This window comes from Scyliorhinus canicula, chromosome 11 (genome assembly GCF_902713615.1).
Source record: "Scyliorhinus canicula chromosome 11, sScyCan1.1, whole genome shotgun sequence".
NCBI classification, from domain to species: Eukaryota; Metazoa; Chordata; class Chondrichthyes; order Carcharhiniformes; family Scyliorhinidae; genus Scyliorhinus; species Scyliorhinus canicula.
Genome location: NC_052156.1, coordinates 18363731 through 18391629, shown reverse-complemented (window position 1 = coordinate 18391629; position 27899 = coordinate 18363731). Strand labels below are relative to the sequence as shown.

The window sequence follows — 27899 nt, the reverse complement described above, 5'->3', positions numbered from 1 at the left end:
CTCAAGTTGGGTCAACGGAGGTAAAATACAAAACATCGATGATGTAATTGAATGGAGGGGCTGAATGGTCTTTCACAGTTCATATATTCCCCAAATTAAAGAACAGAAGTTCATATGCCCTAATATCCATGATACAATGCTTCAATTATTATGCATTTTATTGTATTGTGATGTCCTGCCAGGGTTTGTCTGCATTGACTACATGTTGAATATAGAATTCCTTGTTTAGTCATATAAAACTAGGGCGTGATTGTCCCAAAGGGAGACTGAGTGCCGACGCCGGAGTGAAACCCAGAGTGTTTCACTCCGGCGTCGGAGGCCGCTCCTCGCCCCCTATCCCCCCCCCCTGTCCCGGGGGGCTAGGAGCGGCGTTGCGAGAAACTCGGCCGCCGGGCCTTGACGCTTAAGTCAAAGCGGCGCACTGAGAATGACGCGGCCGGCGGCGCCTAAGTGACATCAGCCGCGCATGCGCAGGTTAGCCGGCTCCAACCCGCGCATGCGCGGTTGCCATCTTCCCCTCCGCTGCCCCGCACGACGTGGCGGCTTGATCTTGCGGGGCAGCGGAGGGGAAAGAGTGCGTCTCTTAGAGATGCCGGCCCGATGATCGGTGGGCACCGATCGTGGGCCAGTCCCCTCACGAGCACGCCCGTGGTGCTCGATCCTCTCTCCGCGCCCCACAGGCCCCACACTTACCTGTCGCACGCTGTTCACGCTGGCAGCGACCAGGTGTGGTTGCCGCCGGCTTGAACCCGTCAGGGTCGTCAGGCGGCTCGGCCCATCTGGGCTGGAGAATCGGCGGTCGCCGGGAAAAGAGGCGAGCGGCGATTCTCCGAGCGGCGTGTCGCTTTTTGGGGGGTGGTGGGAGAATCGCGGGGGGTGCCAGGGCGGGGTGGTGTAATTCGCCCGGCCCTCCTGCAATTCTCCCACCTGGCGTGGGGAGCGGACAATCGCGCCCCTGGTCTTCGGCAACATTTGTCCCAGGCTCGCATGAGTTATTTGAAATACCAACTACACATCCCTATAAATTGGTAGCTCAAAGGTTAGGACTTATCTTTGATACAGGAGTAAATTAACTTGAAGTGCAATCCAATGTTTGTGGGAGAGAGAGCATAAACGTTAGCACAAGAGAACGTAGAGCTAATCTTTTCCCAAGGCAGCAAGAGGACAGAGGCTGGTTTGAACAACTTAATTGAAGACCCATAACCCAAGGTAGGTTTCTTCATTTAATAAATTTTTAAAGCTTAATCTTAGCAGAATTCACTGCCTTCAGCTGCAACTTGGATTAACTGACAAGACCTCAGAACGTCGCAGGCAGGACTTGAGTTATCATAAAATTGTGAATTAATTGGCAGCCGCATTATCACATTTCTGATTTTTAAAGGTCAGGGAATTGTAAGTTATGGAGCAGGTGAAAGAAAGGTGGAAGATAGTTTAGTCGGTCTGCATTTATTGTAGCTTACGATGCTTTAAACAATCTTCTGAATGAGCTGCACCCTTAATATTTGGAGCCTGTCATTCACATTTCCTTCAGTATACCTCAGAAAAAAATCTCAGTGTACGTTTATATTGAGTAACAATGAAAACACAAGTATCATAAATAAATGACTGCTTAAAGGTGGTTTGTCGTGTCAGTTTTCTTTGGTAATCTAAATAATTCTGGGGTAAACTAGTTGAGCCACATCTGGATTACTGCGTACAATCCCGGTCACTGTGTCACAGGAAAGATGTGATCACACTAGAGCAGGTACTGAGGAGGTTTATGAGTGTGCTGCATCACAAAATGATAGGTGCTATTAAAATTAATGTTTTTTGCTTGCACAAGTAAAATCAAACTGCCATGTATTTTGTAAACCATGTCTGTGCAGCAGCAAAGGGGAAGCATCCGTTTCCCCACTCTTCCCAAACTCTACTCAGACCCCTCCATGTCTCAATAATGCCATTGATCAAATCCAGCCAGTGACTGCCACACCGTACAGATTAATTGGCCAAGAGTCTTCGGTTCAGCGAAAAAGACAATCTTTTGCACAAACTGGCTTCTTGCCTTCTGCACTTCATCTCTAGCTGTGCTGTTTCCTGAGGTTGTCTGCCTGCTCTCTCTGTCTCTCTCTTGTTGCTCCTTCTACACCTCATCTGTGTCTGACCTGCTTCCTGGTTTCACAATCCTGACTCCTAAATGTATCAATTACAAACAGCCACCCTGCTCCCTATTATTTCCTTTTCCTTCCTTTCTCTTAGTTGCTGCCCAGACACCGTTTTACAAAATAAAAGGCAAACTGATCTTACCTGTACAAAAAAAAATACATTAATTTTAATAGCATCAGACCATTTTGTGACAGCTAACAGGAATGTAGATTTCCAACGGATTCTCCACTGACCACCGCCAATTGCGGAGTACCTGATGTAGAGGAGAATTCTGCGTCGAGCAAAGTAATGGGATTGGCATAAGCCGCTGATCCCGGTCTGATGAACAGTTCTAGGTGAATACTAGGGAGTCTGTTTGTAGCTCTCTAGGCTGAACAAGGTGTGACATTCCAGAAACTGAGAAAATGATTATTTTGCCCTCGAAGCGCTTGGGGAAAGCTCCCAGACAGAGGGTCAACCCTGTGATCAGGTGAATTGTAGCAACCATCTTAATTCTCTTTGTTTAGCAGAAAAAGGCCAGTTTTTAAAATAAATAGCAGTAAGGATAACATTTTTAATTATATGGTGGTGGCTTTCTCTCCATGTCACAGGAACCCAACAATCACTGAAGATGTTCCTCACCTTCCACAATGTTACCTATTTTTTTGTGTAGACCTTATAACCTGTAACATTTAGTTCCCAGTTCTGACAGTTTTCCCACTTCATAGTTTGATGGATAATCAAGGTGCATTCATAACATGGCTAAAGAGATTGATTATCAAACAGCAAATCCCTGCAACACATGCCAATGACAGGCAACAAGAGAGGGAGTGATCCCATGTGATAGAAAGAACATTGGAGCCTCCACCATTATTATCCAAAGCTCCAGGCTACAACATGCACGTAAAAGTGTATGTTCCCACAGCAACTCAGACTTCCTGAGCAAACTGTAACACACCATTTTCCATGTTTTTACTTTTCCTTTTATCTGTTGCAATCTCTTCCCTTTCATTTGTTTTTGAACTATTATTAATACTGCCCGTTCTACCTGAACCTTCCATCCTATAGTTTAAAATTGTTAGTAACTGTTCCATGTATCCTAGGACTCTGGTCCCAGCTCGTGGAGCTCTGGCCAAAGAAACTCTTCCTACCTGTACTCCCTGGTGCCAGGGTTCCATAAACTGGACCCTTCTTTCACTCATAGAATCATCATAGAATTTACAGTGCAGAAGGAGGCCGTTCGGCCCATCGAGTCTGCACCGGCTCTTACAAAGAGCAACCTACTCAAGCCCACGTATCTACCCTATCTACTCCTTGAGATATGTGTTTGCAAACATAGGAAAACTTCCTCCTGGGGTTTCTGAGGTGACTCAGACACAGTGTGTGATAACACTTTGTGGTGATATAGGACAATATGTAATAGAGGTGACGAGGGTCCCAATTCCGGGTCCCTTGTTCAGACACTGATTGTTTTTGAATGAGGAACCCCCCCCCCTCCGACCAGAAGCCCACAAACAATCCCGACAGGATTTGATTTCTGGGCTATTTACATGACCACTGGGTGAATACCATTAATTGCACACTTAAGGACCCCAATTGGTGGCAGGTCAGGAAGACTATACTTGAGCTTTCCCAGAGCAGAGGAAGGAGGGTGATCAGGAACCCACTCGCCACCTTCCTGCCCGATTGAATACCCATCTACCATCAGACTCACTTCAGGGAAGGACATTAAATTCTGCCTTTCATCACCAACAATCAAATCAAGCAAGGAATGGCTGCTCTGGCACCGTAGAAAGTCACTTTGAAGAATTTCCTCCCACTGTGGTCGATGATTTAACAAGAATGAATTTTGTGCCAGGTTGTAAACAATTGAGGGAGTGTTTGTATGAGGTAAGTGGTAAACACTCTTTAGAATTGCCATTTCCATTACAGCACTTTGCTTGCTTTTTGCTGTGTATGTTTTTGCAGTTTACTTTATCTTTGGGGTTTTTTTACCTCCCCAGTTTTCATTCTACTCTTTCGTGCTTTCTAGGTTAATACCAAACCAGGACTCTCCAATGATTACCAATTTGGAAAATGAAGCAGATTGCAATTTCCGAATGCGGAAATCTGACTATCGTGTGGAACGGCAGGTTATGGATGAGGAGGATTTGGAAGTGGTGGCTCACAGGACTGAAAGAACTGAAATTTCATTAAAAGATAAGCTGAAAGAAAGTCTGAGGTAGGTAACTGGTTTCTTACTGTTCAGAGGATGTCCAGTTTTAGTCTGTTGAGAAAACTGAGCTGAAAAGTCCTTTTTTAATTGCACGTTCCACAGAACTGCCAACCCACTGGTGAAATAGCATTCTTCGACATTCCCACCTCTCCAGGTGATTTCTTTAGCAGGTTCTGATTTTCAAGGTAAAAGCAAATTTCACCTGGTTAAAATGCAGCTGAAAGTATTTCATTCTACAGTACAAATATTCCTAAATCTCATTGAACACAAAGCTAAAATAAGGAACGACCTGCATTAATCTAGAGACTTTAACGATCCCAAGAGGTTCCTAAAGCACCTTGCAGCCAATGAAACACTTCTTGAAACTTAGTTACTGTCTTAATGTAGGAAATGCAGCTGTCAATTTGCATTCGGCAAGTTCCCACAAACACAATGTGATCAAGATCGATTAATCCGCTTCAGTGGATTGAGGAATAAATATTGTCCCAAGAGGGCCACCTGCCACCTTAATTCATTACTGTGACATCTCCTACAGAGTTGCGTTTTCCGGTTACGCTCTTATCCCTCTCCAACTTTACTCCACCACCATTCCCACTGCTTCACCACCCCCCCCCCCAACCCCTCCACCCTCCACCCCCCAACCCCTTCCCCCAACCCCCCCAACCCCTCCCCCCAACCTCTCCCCCCCAACCCCTCCCCCTCAACCCCTCCCCCCAACCCCTCCACCCTCCATCCCCCAACCCCTCCCCCCAACCCCCCCAACCCCTCCCCCCAACCCCTCCCCCTCAACCCCTCCACCCCCCCAACCCCTCCACCCTCCCCCAACCCCTCCACCCCTCCCCCAACCCCTCCACCCCTCCCCCAACCCCTCCACCCCTCCCCCAACCCCTCCACCCCTCCACCCCTCCCCCAACCCCTCCCCCAACCCCTCCACACTCCCAACCCCTCCCCACTCCCAACCCCTCCACCCCCCCAACCCCTCCACCCCCCCCAACCCCTCCACCCTCCCCCGAACCCCTCCACCCCTCCCCCCCAACCCCTCCACCCCTCCCCCCAACCCCTCCACCCCTCCCCCCCAACCCCTCCACCCCTCCCCCAACCCCTCCCCCAACCCCTCCCCCCAACCCCTCCACCCCCCCAACCCCTCCACCCCCCCAACCCCTCCACCCCCCAACCCCTCCCCCCTCCCCCCAACCCCTCCACCCCTCCCCCGAACCCCTGCATCCCTCCCCCCAACCCCTCCACCACCACCCCAACCCCCCCCCCCCCCCCGTTTATCGACACCTGACAGAAATCTCAAAGTCATGGGGTAAACATATCACCCGTTTTGGTGCTGAGTTAGACAAACGTGGAAGTTCTAACCTGATTGAAATAGTGTCACACACTATTGGCCTCGGCTTGGGTAAACGGAAAAATTACTCATGTTTCCACTGATGATCTCGAGGAATTAAGGGCTATGGGGAGAGAGCGGTTAAATGGAGTTGAAATCAACCATGATTGAATGGTGGAGTGGACTCGATGGGCCGAATGGCCTTACTTCCGCTCCTATGTCTTATGGTCTTATGGTCTTATGATCATCGTCCGGTGAATAGTCTATGAAAGTGCACGTGTGGCCCATTAGTTGGGCAGAAGAGGCTTGGGTTCAGCTGCCTAGAACTGAGAGGTCTGTCACCATTTTGTTTGCCTCAAAGTTGAGCAATGGCTGCCTTGGGGATGTAATGAGGAGCGGTAGGGGGCTGGGGGTGGAGGGGTTTGTGGGGGGTGGAGGGGTTTGTGGGGGGTGGAGGGGTTGTGGGGGGGTGAAGCAGTGGGGGTGGTGGTGGAGTAAAGTTGGCCAGGAGTAAGGGTGTAACCGGAAAACGCAACTCTGTAGGAGATGTCTGGATTTGGTGGGATATAGAGTAAGCATTATGATGGTTTACCCAAGGCTGATACATCATTGCATAATGATGGAGTGCTGCATTGTCAGACGGGTTCCCTATTTAGAGACGACATTGAACCGGGGATTGTGCAGGTGGGGTTAAGACCTCATCACTGTATTATGAGATGATGGAGTGTTGCCAGTATTCTGCCCAGCATCCATCCTCAATTAACACCATCAAAACAAATTAATCAGTATTTATCTAATTGCAGTTTGCGAAATCTGGGGATGCGTGAATTGTTTGCGGTGTATGTCTATAAAACAACAGTGATTACACTTCAAAAACAATCATTATTGGCTTTAAAGGGATTCAGGATTTCTTGAGGAAGTGAACGGTACTTTATAAATGTATGTCCTCTTTCCTTATGAAGGTGAAATAAAAAATAAACCAGCCCCCGTTAGCACAGGACTAAATCACTGGCTTTGAAAGCAGACCAGGGCAGGCCAGCAGCGTGGGTTCAATTCCCGTACCAGCTTCCCCGAACAGGCGCCAGAATGTGGCGACTAGGGGCTTTTCACAGTAACTTCATTCGAAGTCTACTTGTGACAATAAGCAATTTTCAAATGTTGGAAAATGTCCCTCCTGGAAACGTTTCAGTGATTGATCAACCAAATCTGCATCTCCAGCATTACCGCTTTCACTACAGAGAAATCCACTTCAGTTTGAGTGTTCACAGCTGAGGAATTTGTAAGCACAGTATCTGAATCTGTACCTGCACAAGACAGGGTTATCTGTTTTAAGTATTGCACAATGCAATAGAAAACAGGCTACTTTTCAAAACAAAATCTCACTGCTAAGTAATTATCAGAGTTACAAGCCAAAAGTATCTGAGAAGCATTTAAAAGAAACAAGCAAAAGTTTGTGGTCCTGGCTCAAGAATCCAAGAATGTTTCAAGTATTAAATTCAAGTATTCTTTATAATTTATGGCCAGTTTTTCAAATGCAACTCTGTTTCCTTTTCAATAGGAAATGTTTGATGGAATGGGGCACCAAAATAATACATCATTATTTACTTTTCAAAGGTTAATTTTACTGAGGCTAACTGGGTTCCGTTCAAGAACATTTCATCTTCCACACTTGCTTTCAAATTTAATTTAGCCTACAGGGAGAAAGGCTTCCTATTTCGGGTGCTTCAAGGGCCCAATGCAGGTCCAAAGGGTTCATCATTTGTGGAGACGGTACCAAAGCAGGAATGTCATTGGACGAGTAATTCAGAGACGCAGACTAATGATGGGAGACACAGCTTGAAATCCCACCCTGGCAGCTGGTGCTGTTCAAATTCAACTCATAAATCTGAGATTGAAAGCTAGTATCAGTAATGAAGGCCGTGAAACTGTCAACGATTGTTCTAAGAACCCATCTAGTTCCCTTTAGGGAAGGAAATCTGCCGTCCTTACCTGGTCTGCACGGTAGCACAAGTGGATAGCACTGTAGCTTCACAGCACTAGGGTCCCAGGTTCGATTGCCCGCTGGGTCACTGTCTGTGCGGAGTCTGCACGTTCTCCTTGTGTCTGCGTGGGTTTCCTCCGGGTGCTCCGGTTTGCTCCCACAGTCCAAAGATGTGCCGGTTAGGTGGATTGGCCATGATATATTGCCCCTAGTGACCAAAAAGATTAGGAGGGGTTACTGAGTTACGGGGATAGGGTGGAACATAAGAACATAAGAACTAGGAGCAGGAGTAGACCATCTGGCCCCTCGAGCCTGCTCCACCATTCAATGAGATCATGGCTGATCTTTTGTGGACTCAGCTCCACTTTCCGGCCCGAACACCATAACCCTTAATCCCCTTATTCTTCAAAAAAATATCTATCGTTATCTTAAAAACATTTAATGAAGGAGCCTCAACTGCTTCACTGGGCAAGGAATTCCATAAATTCACAATCCTTTGGGTGAAGAGGTTTCTCCTAAACTCAGTCCTAAATCTACTTCCCCTTATTTTGAGGCTAAGACCCCTAGTTCTCCTTTCACCCGCCAGTGGAAACAACCTGCCCGCATCTATCCTATCTATTCACTTCATAATTTTCTATGTTTCTATGAGATCCCCCCTCATCCTTCTAAATTCCAATGAGTACAGTCCCAGTCGACTCAACCTCTCCTCATAATCCAACCCTTTCAGCTCTGGGATTAACCTAGTGAATCTCCTCTGCACACCCTCCAGCGCCAGTACGTCCTTTCTCAGGTAAGGAGATCAAAACTGAACACAATACTCCAGGTGTGGCCTCACTAACACCTTATACAATTGCAGCATAACCTCCCTAGTCTTAAACTCCATCCCTCTAGCAATGAAGGACAAAATTCCATTAGCCTTTTTGCGACTCATGCACTAACACACCCAGGTCTCTCTGCACAGAAGGATGTTTTAATATTTTATCATTTAAATAATAATCCCTTTTCCTGTTATTCCTACCAAAATGGATAACCTCACATTTGTCAACATTGTATTCCATCTGCCAGACCCTAGCCCATTCACTTAACCTGTCCAAATCCCTCTGCAGACTTCCAGTATCCTCTGCACCTTTTGCTTTACCACTCATCTTAGTGCCATCTGCAAACTTGGACACATTGCCCTTGGTCCCCGACTCCAAATCATTTATATAAATTGTGAACAATTGTGGGCCCAACACTGATCCCTGAGGGACACCACTAGCTACTGATTGCCAACCAGAGAAACACCCATTAATCCCAACTCTTTGCTTTCTATTAATTAACCAATCCTCTATCCATGCTACTACTTTACCCTTAATGCCATGCATCTTTATCTTATGCAGCAACCTTTTGTTTGGCACCTTGTCAAAGGCTTTCTGGAAATCCAGCTATACCACATCCATTGGCTCCCCGTTATCTACCGCACTGTTAATGTCCTCAAAAAAGTCCACTAAATTAGTTATGCACGACCTGCCCTTTACGAACCCATGCTGCGTCTGCCCAATGGGACAATTTCCATCCAGATGCCTCGCTATTTCTTCCTTGATGATAGATTCCAGCATCTTCCCTACTACCAAAGTTAAGCTAACTGCCCTATAATTACCTGCTTTCTGTCTACCTCCTTTTTTAAAATTTGCTAATTTCCAATCCACTGGGACCACCCCAGAGTCGAGTGAATTTTGGTAAATTATCACCAGTGCATTTGCAATATCCCTAGCCATCTCTTTTAGCACTCTGGGATGCATTCCATCAGGGCCAGGAGACTTGTCTATCTTTTGCCCATTAGCTTGCCCATCACTACCTCCTTAGTGATAACAATCCTCTCAAGGTCCTCACCGGTCATAGCCTCATTTCTATCAGTCACAGGCATGTTATTTGTGTCTTCCACTGTGAAGACCGACCCAAAAGTCTAAAGGACCAATATTTACCTTAGCCACTCTTTTTTGTTTTATATATTTATAGAAACTTTTACTATCTGTTTTTATATTCTGAGCAAGTTTACTCTCATAATCTATCTTACTCTTCTTTATAGCTTTTTTAGTAGCGTTCTGTTGCCCCCTAAAGATTTCCCATTCCTCTGGTCTCCCACTAATCTTTGCCACTTTGTATGCTTTTTCCTTCAATTTGATACTCTCCCTCATTTCCTTCGATATCCACAGTCAATTTTCCCTCTTTCTACTGTCCTTCCTTTTTGTTGGTATAAACCTTTGCTGAGCACTGTGAAAAATCACTTGGAAAGTTCTCCACTATTCCTCAACTGATTCACCATAAAGTCTTTGCTCCCAGTCTATCTTAGCTAGCTCTTCTCTCACCCCATTGTAATCCCCTTTGTTTAAGCACAAAACACTAGTGTTTGATTTTACTTTCTCACCCTCCATCTGTATTTTAAATTCCATCATATTGTGATCGCTCCTTCCGAGAGGATCCCTAACTATGAGATCATTAATCAATCCTGTATCATTACACAGGACCAGATCTAGGACCGCTTGTTCCCTTGTAGGTTCCATTACAAACTGTTCTAGGAAACTATCGTGGATACATTCTATAACTCCTCAAGGCTCCCTTGACCGCTGACCTGGTTAAACCAATCGACATGTAGATTAAAATCCCCCATGATAACTGCTGTACCATTTCTACATGCATCCGTTATTTCTTTGTTTATTGCCTGCCCCACCATAATGTTACTATTTGGTGGCCTATAGACTACTCCTATGACTTTTTCACCTTACTATTTCGGATTTCCGCCCAAATGGATTCAACCTTATCCTCCATAGCACCGATGTCATCCCTTACTATTGCCTGGATGTCATCCTTAAATAACAGAGCTACACCACCTCCCTACCATCCACTCTGTCCTTCTGAATAGTTTGATACCCTTGGATATTTAACTCTCAGTCGTGACCATCCTTTAACCATGTTTCAATAATGGCCACTAAATCATAGTCATTCACCATGATTTGCGCCATCAATTAATTTACCTTATTCCGAATATTATGAGCATTCTGGTAAAGTACACTTATGTTGGCTTTTATACCTCTGTTTTGAATCTTAACACCTTGATCAGTAACCTCTCCTCAGTTATTTTCCCTCTTAACTTTTCTCCTAATTTTCCTTGTCATTGAACCCATGTCTTCATTTAACAACCTGCCGGGTCGCTTTCCATTTACGTTTTTACTTCCTGTTTTATTCCTTTTAGTATTACTGGGCCAATTCACTGAGCTCCCCTCAGTCACTGTACCTTGTACTGTCGCCCTTTTTGATTTTTCACTGTGGCTTCTCTGCCTTAAGTGAGAGCTTAAGTGGGTCGGTGCAGACTTGATGGGCCGAATGGCCTCCTTCTGTACTGTATGTTCTATGAGATTTCTGTTGTTCAATCTTGCATTATAATATCCATGCAGCTCTGATGAATTAATTGTGGTTTATGGTATTGAATCACTTGGACCAGGATGGTACCAAGTTTGACCCTGAGTTTCCTTTGAGTAATGTTGTTCACAGCACAGGGCCTAATGAGAGAGTTACAAATCTCATCTGCTTCTTGGCCTTGTGAAGAGAAAATCAAAGAAGCCAGAGGCTCCCAGGAGATACACATTAAGGGATAATTTATGTTTTCACCACCAAGGTGATAATCCAAGCCAATAGATCAGCTGATATGATAGAAGCTGCCTGAATTGTATTCTGTTGATTTCAACAGTGATCTACTTCTCAGAATTACACCTAAACAACAGAGATTCAAATCTATTGCTTAAAGTTTACGAAAACATCATAAGTAGGGGCAGCACGGTAGCACAGTGGTTAGCATTGTGACTTCACAGCACCAATGTTCCCAGGTTCAATTCCCCGTTGCGTCACTGTCTGTGCAGAGACTGCACGTTCTCCGCGTGTCTGCATGGGTTTCCTCCGGTTTCCTCTGCATGGGTTTCCTCCCACAGTACAAAGACGTGCAGGTTAGGTGGATTGGCCATGCTAAATCACCCTTCGTGTCCAAGAAAAAAGGTTAGGAGGCGTTATTGGGTTCGGGGGATAGGGTGGAAGTTAGGGCTTAAGTGGGTCAGTGCAGACTCAATGGGCCGAATCGCCTCCTTCTGCACTGTATGTTCTGTGTAACTACATAGACATGTCTGAGGTCACACCATCATGCCAGATGGCAGGATGAGGTTGAGCCAAGAGTTAAGAAAGGGTAAAAGGCAGGAACATTCTGTCATCCTCAATGTTCACAGTGATGCCGGATGGCACAGGCGCTATTGCAGCCGGCCCCATGATGCTGAGAACCACCTCCTCCATCAAGCTCAGGAGATGCTGGCTTCCTCGTCACCCATTGGTGCTGTTCTGCTCTCTTCCATCAAGTGTCATCTTGACCTGTCAGAGGGAAGGCAGGATGTCAGAAGTTGTGTATTGCTGTATTTGGGTGATGTGCCCAGTATTTGTGAATATCTGGCTGAATGCTGATGCAAGAAGAGGTGGGTTTGAGTCTGCTAGGATTGGTACATGTGTTGGAGTTGCAGATCTGGAAGTTAGGCATGAGCGCTGCTGGGAGAATAATCCGCCAGGGCATGCTGCAAATCATTATCTCTGTGGAAGGTGATCCAAATGCCTTTCAAAATGTCCAAAGATGTGCAGGTTAGATTGGCCATGCTAAATGAAAATCGCTTATTGTCACGAGTAGGCTTCAATGAAGTTACTGTGAAAAGCCCCTAGTCGCCACATTCCGGCGCCTGTCCAGGGAGGCTGGTACGGGAATCGAACCGTGCTGCTGGCCTGCTTGGTCTGCTTTAAAAGCCAGCGATTTAACTCAGTGAGCTAAACCAGCCCCTGAGCTAACCCAGCGCCTTAGTCTCCAAAGATTAGGTGGGGTTACGTGGATGGGGCAAGGGAGTGGGATTGGGTAGGGTGCTCTTTCACATGGTCGGTGCAGATTTGTTGGGCTGAACGTCATCCTTCTTCACTGTCGGGAATTTATGCCTGTAAAAAAGGGGTGAAATAATTTATAACCTAGAACAATTAAAAGATAAAGAAGGATACCATGGCTATGTTTAAAAGAGAGGGTGCAAAGGTATTGCCTGCTATCTTTAATGGAAAATCTGAGTGAAATTAAGCAAGTGATTATCAAAAGGATACCATAAAAACATAATTTTGCTGTTTGAAACTTGAATGAGTAATCAAATGTAATTCTTCCTTGGCAGGAGAGAAGTAAAATCAAATTAATAATTGATTGCACAGATCTTTATATCTTTTCTTCCCCATTTTTGGCACTGCAAACCTACATTCAGTCAGATTAATCTTTTTTGCATTGATATAAGCCAGCACTCCCTTTTTACGTCCTTTTCGCAGTTACATTTTCAACATTTGTGCCGGAGTTCATCTGGAAAGTGATCCAGTCAAGTGAAAGATCAGTTAAAAAAAGCAAATGTGTCATTTATCTCATTGTCATTTGTTGGGGATTCCTTGGCCAGAATGGGCCTCATGTCTTCCCACATGACAATGATGTGGTGATGCCGGCGTTGGACTGGGGTGAGCACAGTAAGAAGTCTTACAACACCAGGTTAAAGTCCAACAGGTTTGTTTCAAACACTAGCTTTCGGAGCACTGCTCCTTCCTCAGGTGAATGAAGGTGTGTTCCAGAAACATATATATAGACAAAATCAAAGATGCCAGACAATGCTTAGAATGCGAGCATTTGCAGGTAATTGAATCTTTACAGACCCAGAGATAGGGGTAACCCCAGGTTAAAAAGGTGTGAATTGTCTCAAACCAGAACAGTTGGTAGGAGCCGAAAAGGAAAATGCTGGAAAATCTCAGCAAGTCTGGCAGCATCTGTAGGGAGAGAAAAGAGCTAACGTTTCGAGTCTGATGACTCTTTGTCAAAGCTCAGAGCTTTGCTGAGATTTTGCAGCATTTCCCCTTTCGTTGCAAATTCCAGCATCCGCAGTAATTTGCTTTTATCCAGTTGGAAGGAAAACCAACTGTCCTGGCTTGAGACAATTCATACCTCTTTAACCTGGGGTTACCCCTATCTCTGGGTCTGTAATGATGCCCTTTAGTTAGAGGCTCTCTGGGGGGTTACCCTCGGGTGGACTTTTGGGAAACTCTCTTAAGGAGTTACCGCCTTGGCCTACTGTGAGGGCCACAATGTCAGGTTTACTTTTGGTGATACCTGTAGTAATCCCCGCCCATATTATTCCTGGCCCAGAGGACCGAAGAATCAGGAGGACCCGGAGAATCTGGTGCCCACTAAGTATATGGAAATGAGTCATTGGGACTAATTTGCATACATTAGCATCTTCCTGTTTGTATGCTGGCGTGAATCTCAATCCCACCGCCACCGGGGGGGGGGAGCAAAGCGGTCAGTTCAGTGTCCGGCAGGAACCTCTATTCCGCTAGGAGTCCCGATTCTCCGGCTGATCATCGCGAGGCAGAGAATCCAGCCCCTTGCATAAGCGTTTACCTGTCACAATGTAGCCACAGGCTTTGGCCCATATTGGTGCCACAAAGTAAATTCTAAAGTGCCCTCCCCAGTTCTTTCACCGACTTGTATATTAACTAAAATAAATTTCATTCATTAACAGATTGAAGACAATGATAGGGGCACAATATTTTTTTAAAGCACATGTTGTTCCATTTTATTTATGAATCCCTTGAACTGGTGTTAAAGTATTGATTTCTTTCCCCTCACCTCCCTGTACACGATTCGGGATACCTCAGAGGGATCGTACGTAAATCCGTAGCCTTGTAGAAATCCTCGCCAAGAACATAGACTGAACAATTCTGCTCAATCTCAGACAACACCGCTTTCTTACTGACTGCTTTAACATCCACAATAAGAGCAAGGATTAACTTTTCCCTTCCTCTCTCTTTAATGATTACGGATTCAATCCTCTGAACAGAACTATCTCAGTGATTAATGGAGGACTCAATCTTTTGTGTGCCATACTATATTAAGAAAGGTACAATGTTTGTGTCATTGCCAGCAATCAGAATTCACCATGCGGAGAATCACCAAGGAGAATTCTAACTGGTAGGTAATGGCTCATTGTCATATGCCTGCTAAGATTTCAACAAAGATTTTCAAGAGGAAGAACATGGTTTGGGGTATGCTAACACCATTGAGATGTCAAACATACATCAGACTTAGAACTATGGTTCTGCTGTTTACCTTGGGATGAAGGACTCTGTTCCAACAACAAAAACTCAGGACTGTAACAATGAAATGTAAGCATTTCATGTTACATGAGGTAGAAATTTGTTTCAGTCAGTGTGATATACTGCACTGGTCAGTCAGGTGTAGAGTAAAAGCATAGAAAATAGAAGCAGGTGAAGGCCATTCAGCCTTTCGAGTCTGCTCCCCATTCATTATGATCATAGTGTTCAATACCCTGATCCCGCCTTCCCCCATATCCCTTGATCCCTTTAGTCCCAAAAGCTACATCTAATTCCTTCTTGAAATTACACAACGTATTGGCCTCTGTGGTTGTGAATTCCACAGATTCACCACTCACTGGTTGAAGAAATTTCTACTCACCTCAGTCCTAAAAGGTTTACCCCTTATCCTCAAACTATAACCCCTTGTTCTGGATTCCCCCACCATCAGGAACATTATTTCTGAATCTACCCTGTCTAATCCTGTTAGGATTTTATAACTTTCTATGAGATCCCCTCTCTTCTCCTGATCTCCAAAGAATATAATCCCAACCGATTTAGTCTCTCCTCACGGCAGGCTGCTGCAAAAGATTGGATCACATGGGTCAGGGGGGAACTAGCTGGATGGATCCAGAACTGGCTTGGCCATAGAAGACAGAGGGTAGCAGTGGAAGGGTGTTTTTCCGAATGGAGGTCTGTAACTAGTGGTGTTCCGCAGGGATCAGCTCTGAGACCTCTGCTCTTTGTAATATATATAAATGACTTGGACGAAAACGTAGCAGGTCTGATTAGCAAGTTTGCGGATGATACTAAGATTGCAGGAGTTGCGGATAGTGATGAAGATACAACAGGATATTGATAAGCTGCAAAATTGGGCAGAGAAATGGCAGATGGAATTTAACCCGGACAAATGCGAGGTGATGCATTTTGGTAGATCCAACTTAATTGAGGCATACAAGATGATCAGAGGATTAGATAGGGTGAACAGTGAGAGCCTCTTTCCTCGGATGGTGATGGCTAGCATGAGGGGACATAGCTTTAAATTGAGGGGAGATAGATATAGGACAGATGTCAGAGGTAGGTCCTTTACTCAGAGAGTAGTAAGGGCGTGGAATGCCCTGCCTGCAACAGTAGTGGACTCATCAACATTAAGGTGCGTTTAAATGGTCATTGGATAAACATATGGATGATAAGGGAATAGTGTAGATGGGCTTTAGAGGGGTTTCACAGGTCGGCGTAACATCGAAGTCCGAAGGGCCTGTACTGCGCTGTAATGTTCTATGTTCTATGTAATTCTGGTGGGAGCTATAAAATAAATGGCAGAACCATCAGGAGAATAGAGACACAGGGAGATCTGTGCAGGTCCACAGATCCTTAAAAATGGCAGCACAGGTGGAAATGGTGGTAAAGAAAACATATGACATGCTTGCCTTCATAGGATGGGGTATCGAGTATAAAAGCTCGAAAATTATGTTTCAATTATATAGAACATTGATTAAGCCACATTTGGAATACTGTGTCCAATTCTGGTCACCGCACTACCAGATGAATGTGGAGGCTTTGGAGAGAGTACAGAAAAGGTTTACCAGGATTTTGCCAGGTATGGAGGGTATTAGCTATGAGGAGAGATTGAATAAACTGGGATTGTTCTCCGTAGAGAGACGGTGGCTGAGGGGCAACCTGATAGAAGTTTATAAAATTATTAGGGGTATAGATAGGGTGAACAGTTGGAGGCTTTTTCCCAGGGCGGAAATTACAATTACAAGGGGGCACAAGTTCAAGGTGAGGGGGGAGAGGTTCAGTGGAGATGTGCGGGGGTGGTGGCCTGGAATGCACTGCCAAGTGAGGTGGTTGAGCAGATACGTTTGCGACCTTTAAGACTTATCTGGATAGGCACATGAACAGACATGGTATAGAAGGATGCAAGCGGTTGGTCTAGGGGCTGGTTTAGCTCACTGAGCTTAATTGCTGGCTTTTAAAGCAGACCAAGCAGGCCAGCAGCATGGTTAGATTGCCGTACCAGCCTCCCCGGACAGGCGCCGGAATGTGGCGACTAGGGGCTTTTCACAGTAACTTCATTGAAGCCTACTCGTGACAATAAGCGATTTTCATTTTCATTTCATTTTCAGATAGGACACGTGATCGGCGGAGGCTTATAGGGCCGAAGGGCCTGTACCTGTGCAGTATTGTCCTTTATTCTTTGTTCATATGACAGTCCTGCCATTCTTCTGGGGCTGAATCATCTATCTGGATATTCCACTAACTTGGAATACTGCACAACCACCCAGGGACAAATGAATCATTTTCAGCTTGAAGGACTAACAACTGGGCTGCCACAGGGGCAGTACTGGAGCCCAACTATTTACAATCTATATTAATGAGTTGAATAAAGAGACAGAGTATACTGCAACCAAGTTTTCTTTTGCTACCAAGAGAGGCAGGAAAGCAAGTTGTGAGGAGGACACCAAGGGGCTGGATTTTCATGTTAGACTCAGAAATTGCAAGTTGGGCCATTTCCTGATGTTGCATTCCTGCATTCTGAATAAACCAGCACACATGCAATATCGCCCCCCCCCCCCCCCCCCCCCCCACCCACCGCCCACCGAGAGAGTCAAGGGTGGGCTAGATCAGGGCTTCCACCACCCGCAGTGAACCCGAGCTTGGGAATGGAGGCAGGCGATGCTGGGGCGAGTATGTTGGAAGGCCTGCCTGCATTCACTTGGACATCAGCACATTTTTGTGGATGACTGTTAAACCCACTAACCCTCAGTTCACACATCCCCCTCACCACTCACCCATCATGCACCCTCCATACTCTCACATACCTCGCATGCCCCTTCCATGTTCCCATGCCCCCGCCATCCTTTCCTAATGCTCATCATCCCTCTCCATGCTCCCAGGTTTCCTGCATACCCATTCATCCAGTATGCACTGTGGACAAAACCCAGTATTTGAAAAAATTACTCTGGGAAGTCTTTGAAATGTGCTGAAATAAATAAATAAGCAATCATCCATTTAAACTCCACTTGAAAAAATGTTCCTTTTTTGGAGTTCATGAAAGTGTCAAACTATTCTTGAAAAAAACTCACTCCTTTTAAGTGCTCATAAATTTGCCATCATAAACGGCCATTCAAATACCTGTTCAAAATGCTTTAATTCTAATAACCGATCATAAATATGTGACTCAAATACAATGCACAGTCCCCTTCATAGCTGTAAGTGAACACTGAAGTGCTAAATCTATTGGAGGAGCTTCGACCACAGCCAAGCATTCATAATGAGATTCAATTGCATAACTGAATCAACAAACCCTCCAGAGCTCAATCAAATGGTGTCTTTAAAGCTGATAGAACGGATGGCTATATATTTACATCTGTTCATTTGTTTCAAAAGCTTAACAGATGGGCTTTCACTCAAAGAAGCCAGATATCTATTCATCTATTGCAAAGTTTCAACAGTTTCCACCACCGCTGGAAACAGATCAAAGACAGCTACAGGGATTGGCAAATGATCAGCTGGGTTGATTAAAAGTTCCCTGGGACTCTATTCCAGTTGCGTTATTAAATATTAGCCCTCACCTCTCAACCAACTTACCATGTCCAGCCATGCCCATACATGTCAACCTATGCCCCACCCACCATCCTCCACCTTTTGACCTTATACCCTGCTGCCAACTCACCCAATAGGCACCATGGGAGTCATTTTGAGATGAAATAAAACAATTTTCTATATTTAAAAACACTCACAGGTAGTATGGTTTTTTTTGTTAAGTGGAGAAGCCTGAGGAGTAATTAAAATGCCTGGGCCTGAGTCCCGTGATCAGAGAACAAGGCAAGTTTAAGGGGTACCGGGGGGTGGGGGGGGAGGAAGGCCTGGGTGAGGCACAATGAGAGAGTTTGGGACGTTGGCCTTTATAGCTAAAGGGATAGAGTACAAGGTATTGGTGAGGCTGCACCTGGGGTATTGGGTACAGTTTTGGTCCAGTGGGGGATGGAGGTCCAGTGGCCATTGGACTTTAAGGGGATGGCACCTGCAGTCAGAAGGTGTCTTCTGATGGAGGCACCAAAACAGCCCTCTCCGCCCAACGGTTTCCACCTAAGATCTAACCCCGCTTCCTCCACGCCAGGTAAATCCTCCTGCCAGCCTCAAAATTGGTGCTGGGTGGGAAACAGCCTTTAAGTGGCCAATAATTGGTCAGTTAAGGGCCTCAAATGGGCAAGGTGGGTTTGCTGCCTGAAGCCTTGTCCGCTCCAGCATAAAATGGCAGGTTGATCAGGGAAGGTGAGAGCGGGTGGGAATTCAGAGGAAACCCTATTCCTTCAATTTCACACTCCCCCCGCTGCCTAGAAACCCACCCGCAGGGTAGCATGACATTCTGGCCAGTAAATCAATTTCCAGTAATCTAGCTGCACCCAGCAAAGGAAATGGGAAATGTACCCAACAGATATTGAATTTTGTGGCAAAATTCGAGCGATCCCCTCACTCGCCATTATAATCTGGAAAAACAACATGGGAACCTCGGTCTGTATTTGACTAATTGATTCACATGTCACTCCGTTAAAACTAATATTCCTGCTTTCAAAACAATCACAATCGTGCACGTTCAATTAATGTAAAAATTATTAATTTATGAATCGGACTCAAAGTCTCTTTTTCGACATAATAATAATAATATAATAATAGCTTGTTGTCACAAGTAGGCTTCAATGAAGTTACTGTTACTGAAGGGCCTGTTCCTGTGCTGTACTTTTCTTTCTTCTTTGTGAAAAGCCCCTAGTTGCCACATTCCGGCACCTGTTCGGGGAGGCTGATACGGGAATTGAACCCGCGCTGCTGGCATCGTTCTGCCTTGCAAGCCAGCTATTTAGCCCACTGTGCTAAACCCATCTTCAATCACCTTTCAGACATTTTTACTGTCGACCAGTGTCCCTGTCTCGCGTTTCAGCCACCAGCAAGATCTGTGCAAACCTACTGCCAGTTATGACAATCCCCAGAGATGATCTGATAAAATGGACACGCGCCACCCACGGAGCTTCGCCCACCAGATAGTTTTACAGTTCATACAAACGGGAAGAAAAATATTCATAATCAGGGCGACAATTCTCAATAGGGTTTCGGTAATTGATTCCTTTTAAACGTTTTAAATCACCGTTGTCTTGTAAATATAAAATTCAGTGATGTTTCCCCACAATCCAATTGAATTCATTCAGCCACATTTCAACATTTAAAAAAATGATCATGCCTTCAAATCTTTTATAATCCAGGTAGGCTGAGGGAATTTATGAGCAAAAAAAGGGAGGGGAGTGTCCACTAGTATGCTAGGTTGACTTTTAGGAAGTGATCTATGGTATTTATACTGGTTTAGTTTTAGACTGTTAATCAAGTTAAATTCCTACTTGACATCCACTATAGAGGGTCAGGGGCATATTGTTCTCCCGTCGCGCCTACTTTGTGCCAGGCATGCCTTCGCCTAAAGATAGCATCTACATAAACCTGTCAGCGAGGCATCAACTTCTTTTTGTGAAGTCATGGTACTGCGTGTTCCACGTCTGATTTAATGCCGTCGTGCACAAACACTCGCTTAATGGCTGCTAAATCTTTTCTGAAGTTTGAAGCTGGCACGGTGACGCAAGGGTTGGCACTGCTGCCTCACAGCACCAGTGACTGGGTTCAATTTCAATCTTGGGTCACTGTCTGTGCAGAATTTGCGCTTTCTCCCCATATCTGCGTGGGCTTCCTTTGGGTGCTTCGGTTTCCCCCCACAGTCCAAACATGTTCGAGTTAGGTGAATAGGCCGTGATAAATTGCCCCACAGTGTCCAAAGATATGTAGGTTAGGTTACGGGGTTAGGGAAGGAGACCGAATGCCCCTTCGGAGGGTCAGTGCGGACTCAATGGGCTGAATGGCCTCCTTCTGCACTGTACGAATTCTATGATTCTAAGGTGAAGGACAAACGAGAATCAGCTGCATTATTAATGCAGACATTGATTTTGGGAAAGAATGCTCCCAATAGGAAACAGGGAGGAATGTTAATCAATGAATGCAAAATATAGGAATGATAATCCATGGGTGGGATTCGCCGTTCCGTAATCGGTGATCAGGCGGAGAATCCCTTCTGCCGCCGAAATTGGGGGCGTGCTTGTTTGATGCAGTATCCTCCGCCCCCTCCAATATGGTATCATCTTGTCACGTGCCGCACGCCGTTGGGACAGTGTTAGCTCATCACCTGAAGGCCCTCCCCCGATGCTCCGCCCCCAATGGGCTGAGTTCCTGACCGCCCGGTTGACGTGTGGTCTCAGTGGTTGGGAACCCGGCGTGGCGGCTACAGACTGTTTTCAGCGCCGCCACAGTCGGGCGGGAGTCGTGCTGCTGGCCGGGGTGGCTTCCGCGAGGGCTGGGGGAACTGGTGGGGTGGGGTCAGGAGGTGGCCAGGGGGGCACTATCTGGCAGGTCGGGTCCGTTCACTGCTGGTGTTATGTTTTACTGCACGGCCGCTGCAGGTCGTTACCGTGTGCTGCCACGGACCTGGCCATTCTCCAGGCATTTATATTATGGGAGATGGGGGTTTTACTCGGTGCGGCCGCCAGCCCCTCGCCGATCTCAGGACTGGGTCGCCGCCGAATGTTTTGCCGTAAAATGCCACCATTGCTCTGCACTTTGTCTCAAAAAACAGTGAATCCAGCCCCATATATTTCCTTTCTGACATTCTTACATTATGTATTCTTTTCTCGCCACTGTGACACAGTCCAAGCAATAGTCAAAGTTTATGGGTTCAAACTCCACCAACACAAGTTGCTAAAATACAGCTGGGTTACTAATATCGCACAGAAAACATACCAGCCCTTTGTGATTGATCAGCACTCAGTCAGCAATTCTAATGGCCTCTGAAGTAGGTACTAACACAATAAATAGATAGTCAAGGAGGTGACAATTAGTATCACCTGAAATGACTTCTCTTCCCATACATACTTGGACTTAGGACCTACAATGCAGAAGGAGGCCATTCAGCCCATCGAGTCTGCACCGACCCATTTAAGCCCTCACTTCCACCCTATCCCTGTAACCCAATACCTCCTCCTAACCTTTTTGGTCACGAAGGGCATTTTATCATGGCCAATCCACCTGACCTGCACGTCTTTGGACTGTGGGAGGAAACCGGAGCACCCGGCTGATGAGACCATCAATTCACGCGACACGTGGTTAGAAGTGAACAGTGGTTTTAATCGTCTTACAACAGAGCCTGCCTGTGACAAGATGAACTCCAGATGAACTGGCAGGCAGGCTCTCAGCATCAACCTTTATACTTCCGGTTAGGGGGAGGAGCCGTGGGTGTAGCCACGGGTGGAGCCCAGTACAAACTCCCGTACACTCCCAGTGCATCTCCCCCTAGTGGCAGTGCAGCGCAACTGCTCGTGTGCTGAGCTTACACAGACATAGTACAACATGTGTAATACAGTGTGAATTACGCTACTGTGATTTACCACATTCACCCCCTGTAAAAAATCAAGTCCGGCGGGGGTGGTGGCTTACAGATTGAGTCTGTCCGGTGGCCGAGTTCTGCGCTCTGATCGGCGGAGCACCGGGATTGCAGCCCCTTCTGGTGGCTGGATGAGCACCGTCGGTTGGGGTACGATGGTGGACTCCGGCGGCGATTCCGCCCGAGCTTCGTACCCGTCTGGTTCGACTGGGGACTGGGGGCACTGGGAGCTAGCTGGCGTGGGCGCGCGAAAAAAATGTAGCGAACTGGTAGGTGCGGGGGCGTGGGAGGCGAGTTGGGTGGGATGCAGTGCGAGGGGTACCTCGGCAGTGGTAGTGGGGGGGGGTTGGATCCTGCGGATGCTAGGTCCCGGAGGGATACAGTGTCCTGACGGCCGTCAGGGAACTCTACAAAGGCATACTGGGGGTTTGAATGCAGTAGGAGCACTTTCTCTATGAGTGGGTCAGTTTTGTGCGCCCTGGCGTGCTTCCGGAGGAGTACTGGACCCGGTGGCTTCAACCATGCCGGGAGCGAAGCCTCCTTGGTAGTGCCCCTGGAAAAAATAAAGAGCCGCTCGTGAGGGGTCTGGTTGGCAGCGGTACATAAGAGGGACCTAATAGCGTGGAGCGCGTCGGGGAGGACCTCTTGCCAATGGGAGATCGGGAGATTCCTGGACCGGAGGGTCAGTAGGACGGTCTTCCAGACCGTCGCATTCTCCCTCTCCACCTCCCCGTTCCCCCTGGGGTTATAGCTGGTAGTCCTGCTCGAAGCGATGCCCTTGTCGAGCAGGTACTGACGCAGCTCGTCGCTCATAAAGGACGAACCCCCGTCGCTGTGTACATAGCTGGGGGAACCAAACGGGGTGAAGATACTATGCAGGGCCCTAATGACTGTGTGGGAGGTCATATCGGGGCACGGGATAGCAAAGGGAAAACGGGAGAACTCGTCTATGATGTTCAGGAAGTACACATTCCGATTGGTCGAGGGGAGTGGCCCTTTGAAATCGATAGCGAGGCATTCAAAGGGCCTAGAAGCCTTGACCAGGTGGGCCCTGTCTGGTCTACAGAAGTGCGGTTTGCACTCCGCGCAGATCGGGCAATCCCTGGTGATGGCTTTTACCTCCTCGGTGGAGAAAGGCAGACTTTTGGCTTTAACGTAGTGGGCGAGCCGGGTGACCACCGTGTGGCAGAGGTCATTGTGGATGGCTTTTAAGCGGTCGCTCTGTGCGCTGGCACACGTCCCGCGGGACAGGGCATCTGGGGGCTCGTTGAGCTTCCCCGGTCAATACATAATATCGTAATTGTAGGTGGAGAGTTCGATCTTCCGCCTCAGAATTTTGTCATTTTTAATTTTGCCCCTTTGCGAGTTGTCAAACATGATGGCAACCGATCTTTGGTTGGTGATGAGGGTGAACCTTCTACCTGCAAGGTAGTGCCTTCAGTGACGAATAGCCTCCACAATGGCTTGTGCTTCCTTTTCGACCGAGGAGTGTCGAAGTGCCGAAGCGGAGAGGGTTCGGGAGAAAAATGCGACTGGTCTCCCTGCCTGATATAGTGTGGCTGCTAGAGCTACCTCTGAGGCATCGCTCTCTACCTGGAAGGGGACGGATTCATCCACCACCCGCATGGCAGCCTTGGCGATGTCCTCCTTGATGCAGTTGAAGGCCTGGCGAACCTCAGCTGACAGGGGAAAAAGTGTGGCCTTAAAGAGTGGGCGGGCTTTGTCCGCATACTGAGGGACCCACTGGGCATAATACGAAAAGAATCCCAGGCACCGTTTGAGGACCTTGGGACAATGAGGGAGAGGGAGATCTAAGAGAGGGCGCGTACGGTCCGGGTCGGAACCCAGGACTCCGTTTTCCACAACATAGCCAAGGATGGCTAGTCTGGTTGTGCGGAAAACGCATTTCTCCTTCTTGTATGTGAGGTTAAGCTTCTGGGCCTTCTGGAGAAATCGGTTGAGGTTGGCATCATGGCCCTGCTGGTCATAGCCGCAGATGGTGATGTTATCCAAGTACGGAAACGTGGCCCGCAGCCCGTACTGGTCCACCATTCGGTCCATTGCTTGTTGGAACACCGAAACCCCATTCGTGACGCCAAAGGGGACCATGAGGAAGTGGAAGAGGCGGCCATCGGCCTCAAACGCCATGTAGTGGCAGTCCTCCGGGCGGATTGGGAATTGGTGGTATGCAGACTTCAGATCCACCGTGGAAAAAATCCGATACTGGGCGATCTGATTCACCATGTCTGCAATCCTGGGGAGGGGGTACGCGTCGAGGAGCGTAAACCGATTAATAGTCTGACTATAGTCTATGACCATGCGGAATTGTTCCCCGGTCTTGACGACCACCAGCTCTCCAGGGACTGTTACTGGCCTCTATGAACCCCTCACGTAAAAGCCTCCGGACCTAGGATCAAATGAACACCCTGTCCTGTAGGCTGTACCGCCTGCTGCGAGTGGCTACGGATTTACAGTCCGGAGTGAGGTTGGCAAAGAGAGGAGGGGGGGGATTCGCAGCGTGGCTAGGCTGCAGATAGTGAGTGGGGGTAGGGGTCCGCCGAAGCTGAGGGTGAGACTCTTGAGATTGCATTGAAAGTCGAGTCCCAATAAGAGTGGGGTGCAGAGTTCGGGCAGGACGTATAGTTGGAAATTAGAGTAGCTAGCGCCTTGAATTGTTAGAGTTGCGACGGTGCGCCCTTGGATATGGACAGAGTGGGAACCCGAAGCGAGGGAGATAGTTTGCCGTGCAGGGAAAACGGGGAGCGAACAGCGTCTTACCAGATCTGGGTGTACGAAGCCCTCAGTGCTCCCGGAGTCGAAAAGGCACGGTGTACTGTACCCGTTGATTTGGACCGTCGCCATCGAGTTGTGGCGATGCTTTGGGCGCGATTAGCCCAGTGTGACTGCATTGAGTTGCGGGTAGTCGGTGGCTCGGTCGGCTGCGCTGGGATGGCCCCGCGATGTGTGGAGAGGATGGGGCCCAAGATGGCCGCCCCCCATGGATCGCACGTGGCGGGCGGCGGGGAAGATGGCGTCCAAGATGGCGGCCCCCATGGATCGCATGTGGCGGGTGGGGGCGGAGTCGGGGCATAGGCCGCTGCGTTCCGGGGCCTGCGGGCCTGCGAGTGCGGAGGGCGATTACTTTGTGCCGCTGGAGGTTTAGGGGCTAGGGCCTTCCTTGCCAGGCACACTCTGGCCTAGTGGCTTTTTCGCCCGCAGCTGCTGCATGTCGCGTTGCGCGCCTGGCAGTGCTGGGGCCGGCCACAAAAGTGGCAGGAAGGGGCAGCATGGTGGCTGAGTGGCCGCGCGGCGCAGGCCTGGGGGAGTCGCTAGTCGGGGGCCCATGACGGGATCGCGCAGTCGGCAGGAAACGAGGTGAGGCTACGAAATGAGACTTCCATAGTTGTAGCGAGTTCAACAGTATCTTCAAAATTTAGGGCCCCCTTCTCCAGCAGTCGCTGGCGCACGTAATTCGATCTAAGGCCTGCAACAAAGACATCACGGACAGCAAGTTCTCTATGTTCTGCAGCAGTTACAGCCTGATAATTACAGTCCCGGGATAAGGCTTTTAAGTCTCTGAGGAATTCTTCTAGCGATTCTGTAGGGCGCTGGCGGCGAGTAGTAAAAACGTGGCGCGCGTTGACCTCATTGATAGGCCTCACGTACATTCTATCGAGTAGGGCCAGGGCCTCTGTATATGAGCCGGTACAGTTTAGCTGAGTAGATATACGATGGCTCACCCTCGAGTGCAGTAGACTGAGTTTCTGCTCCTCCATCGTTTCTGTGGTGCTTGCTTCAGCCAGGTAGGCCTTAAAACATCGGAGCCAATGCGAAAAGATTTATTTCGCCTCTGCATCCTGCGGGTCGAGTTCCAGTCGATTAGGCTTGAGGGCTGATTCCATGGTCATTCCTTACTGTTTCTTAAGACGATTAAATTGATGAGACCATCAATTCACGCGACACTTGGTTAGAAGTGAACAGTAGTTTTAATCGTCTTACAACAAAGCCTGCCTGTGACGAGATGAACTCCAGATGAACTGGCAGGCAGGTTCCCAGCATCAACCTTTATAATTCCGGTTAGGGGGAGGAGCCGTGGGTGTAGTCAAGGGTGGAGCCCAGTACAAACTCCCGTACACTCCCAGTGCATCTCCCCCTAGTGGCAGAGCAGCGCAACTGCTCGTGTGCCGAGCTTACAGAGACATAGTACAACATGTGTAATACAGTGTGAATTACGCTACTGTGATTTACCACACCGGCGGAAACCCACGCAGACACGGGGAGAACGTGCAGACTCCGCACAGACAGTGACCCAGCAGGGAATCGAACCTGGGGCCATGGCGCTGTGAAGCCACAGTGCTATCCACTTGTGCTACCATGCTACCCATAAACCATTTCCTTGATGTTCCTTGAGGATCTATCCTTGGCCCCATCCTATCTCTCATCTACATGCTGCCTCGAGTTGACATCAACCAAAAACACAGCATTAGTTTTCACACTAGTTTTGATGACACCCGGCATTACCTCACCATATCCTCTCTTTGACTCCTCCGCCACCTGTAAATTGTCACACTGTTTCTCCGACATCCAGTTCTGGATCAGCCGAAGTTAGCTCCAATGAAATACTGGGAAGGCCAAAGCCATAAGGCCTCTGCTACAAATTCCACTCCCTTGCTATGGACTACATCTCTCTCCTTGGCAATTGTCTAAAGTTGAACCAGGCTATTCACAACTTGGTTTCTTATTCAACCTTGGGATGAGTTTCTGACCACATGGCCATTCCGTCACCAAGACTACTACTTTCCACCTCCATAGCATTGCCCAATTCTCCTTCTGCCTCAGTTCATTTCTGCTGCCTGAGGCCTTACTCGTACAAAGTCTTGTTCATCTAACCCCCTAGTTCTTGCTGATCTACATAGCTCCTGGATAAGCAAAGATTTGATTTTAATATTCTCATCCTTGGTATCTATAATATCCTCCATTCCCACAATCCTGTGAGATATCTGAATTCCTGTACTTTTTGCCTCTTGATTATCCCAGATTTTAATTGCTCTGCCATTGGTTGGTCATGACTTCTGTTGCCAAGAACCCAAGTGCTTGAATTTCCTCCCTATACCTTCCTGTCTCTCTACCTTGCCTATTCCTTTGAGAGCTCTGCTTAAAACCTGCTCTACTTTTGGCCGTCTATCTGCCTTATGTGACTTGGTGTCAAATTTTCATCGAATCCCTACAATTTTGCTTATGAAGTGACGTTTTAGGCACTTTAGAAATATAAGTTGTTGTCGAAAGGGAAATAATAAAGACATAAGGGTGATATTTTGGCGGTGTCAAATCCTGAGAATGGGGTCATTAACATGATAAATTTGGGTGAACAAATCACTCTTGACACAACCAGGACATCTACCTAATGTGGGAGCTGAAATCTCAGAGAAGTGGTGGAGCTTTGGATGATGGTTAAAGGCAGGGCTTCTCTTTTAACTTAATTAGGACTTAAAGACTTTAAGATTTAATTGCCTGCGAAGACTCACATTCAAGGGATCATCTTGCATCATTGACTTTGGCTATAGATGTAGTTGTGGAACCCACCTCTTCACTCCGCTGATGAAGG

At 47.4% G+C, this 27899-nt stretch overlaps 1 protein-coding gene across 1 annotated transcript in view; it reads left to right on the top strand.

Moving 5' to 3' along the window:
• Positions 1 to 1049: 1049 nt before the first annotated feature.
• Positions 1050 to 27899, top strand: part of slc26a6 (solute carrier family 26 member 6) — a 92761-nt gene continuing 65911 nt past the window's right edge. The window contains exons 1-2 of the mRNA XM_038812391.1: positions 1050 to 1209; positions 4154 to 4342. Of these exons, the coding sequence (XP_038668319.1) occupies positions 4179 to 4342 (164 nt within the window). The 5' untranslated portion in view covers positions 1050 to 1209; positions 4154 to 4178. The remainder of the gene's footprint in view (positions 1210 to 4153; positions 4343 to 27899) is intronic.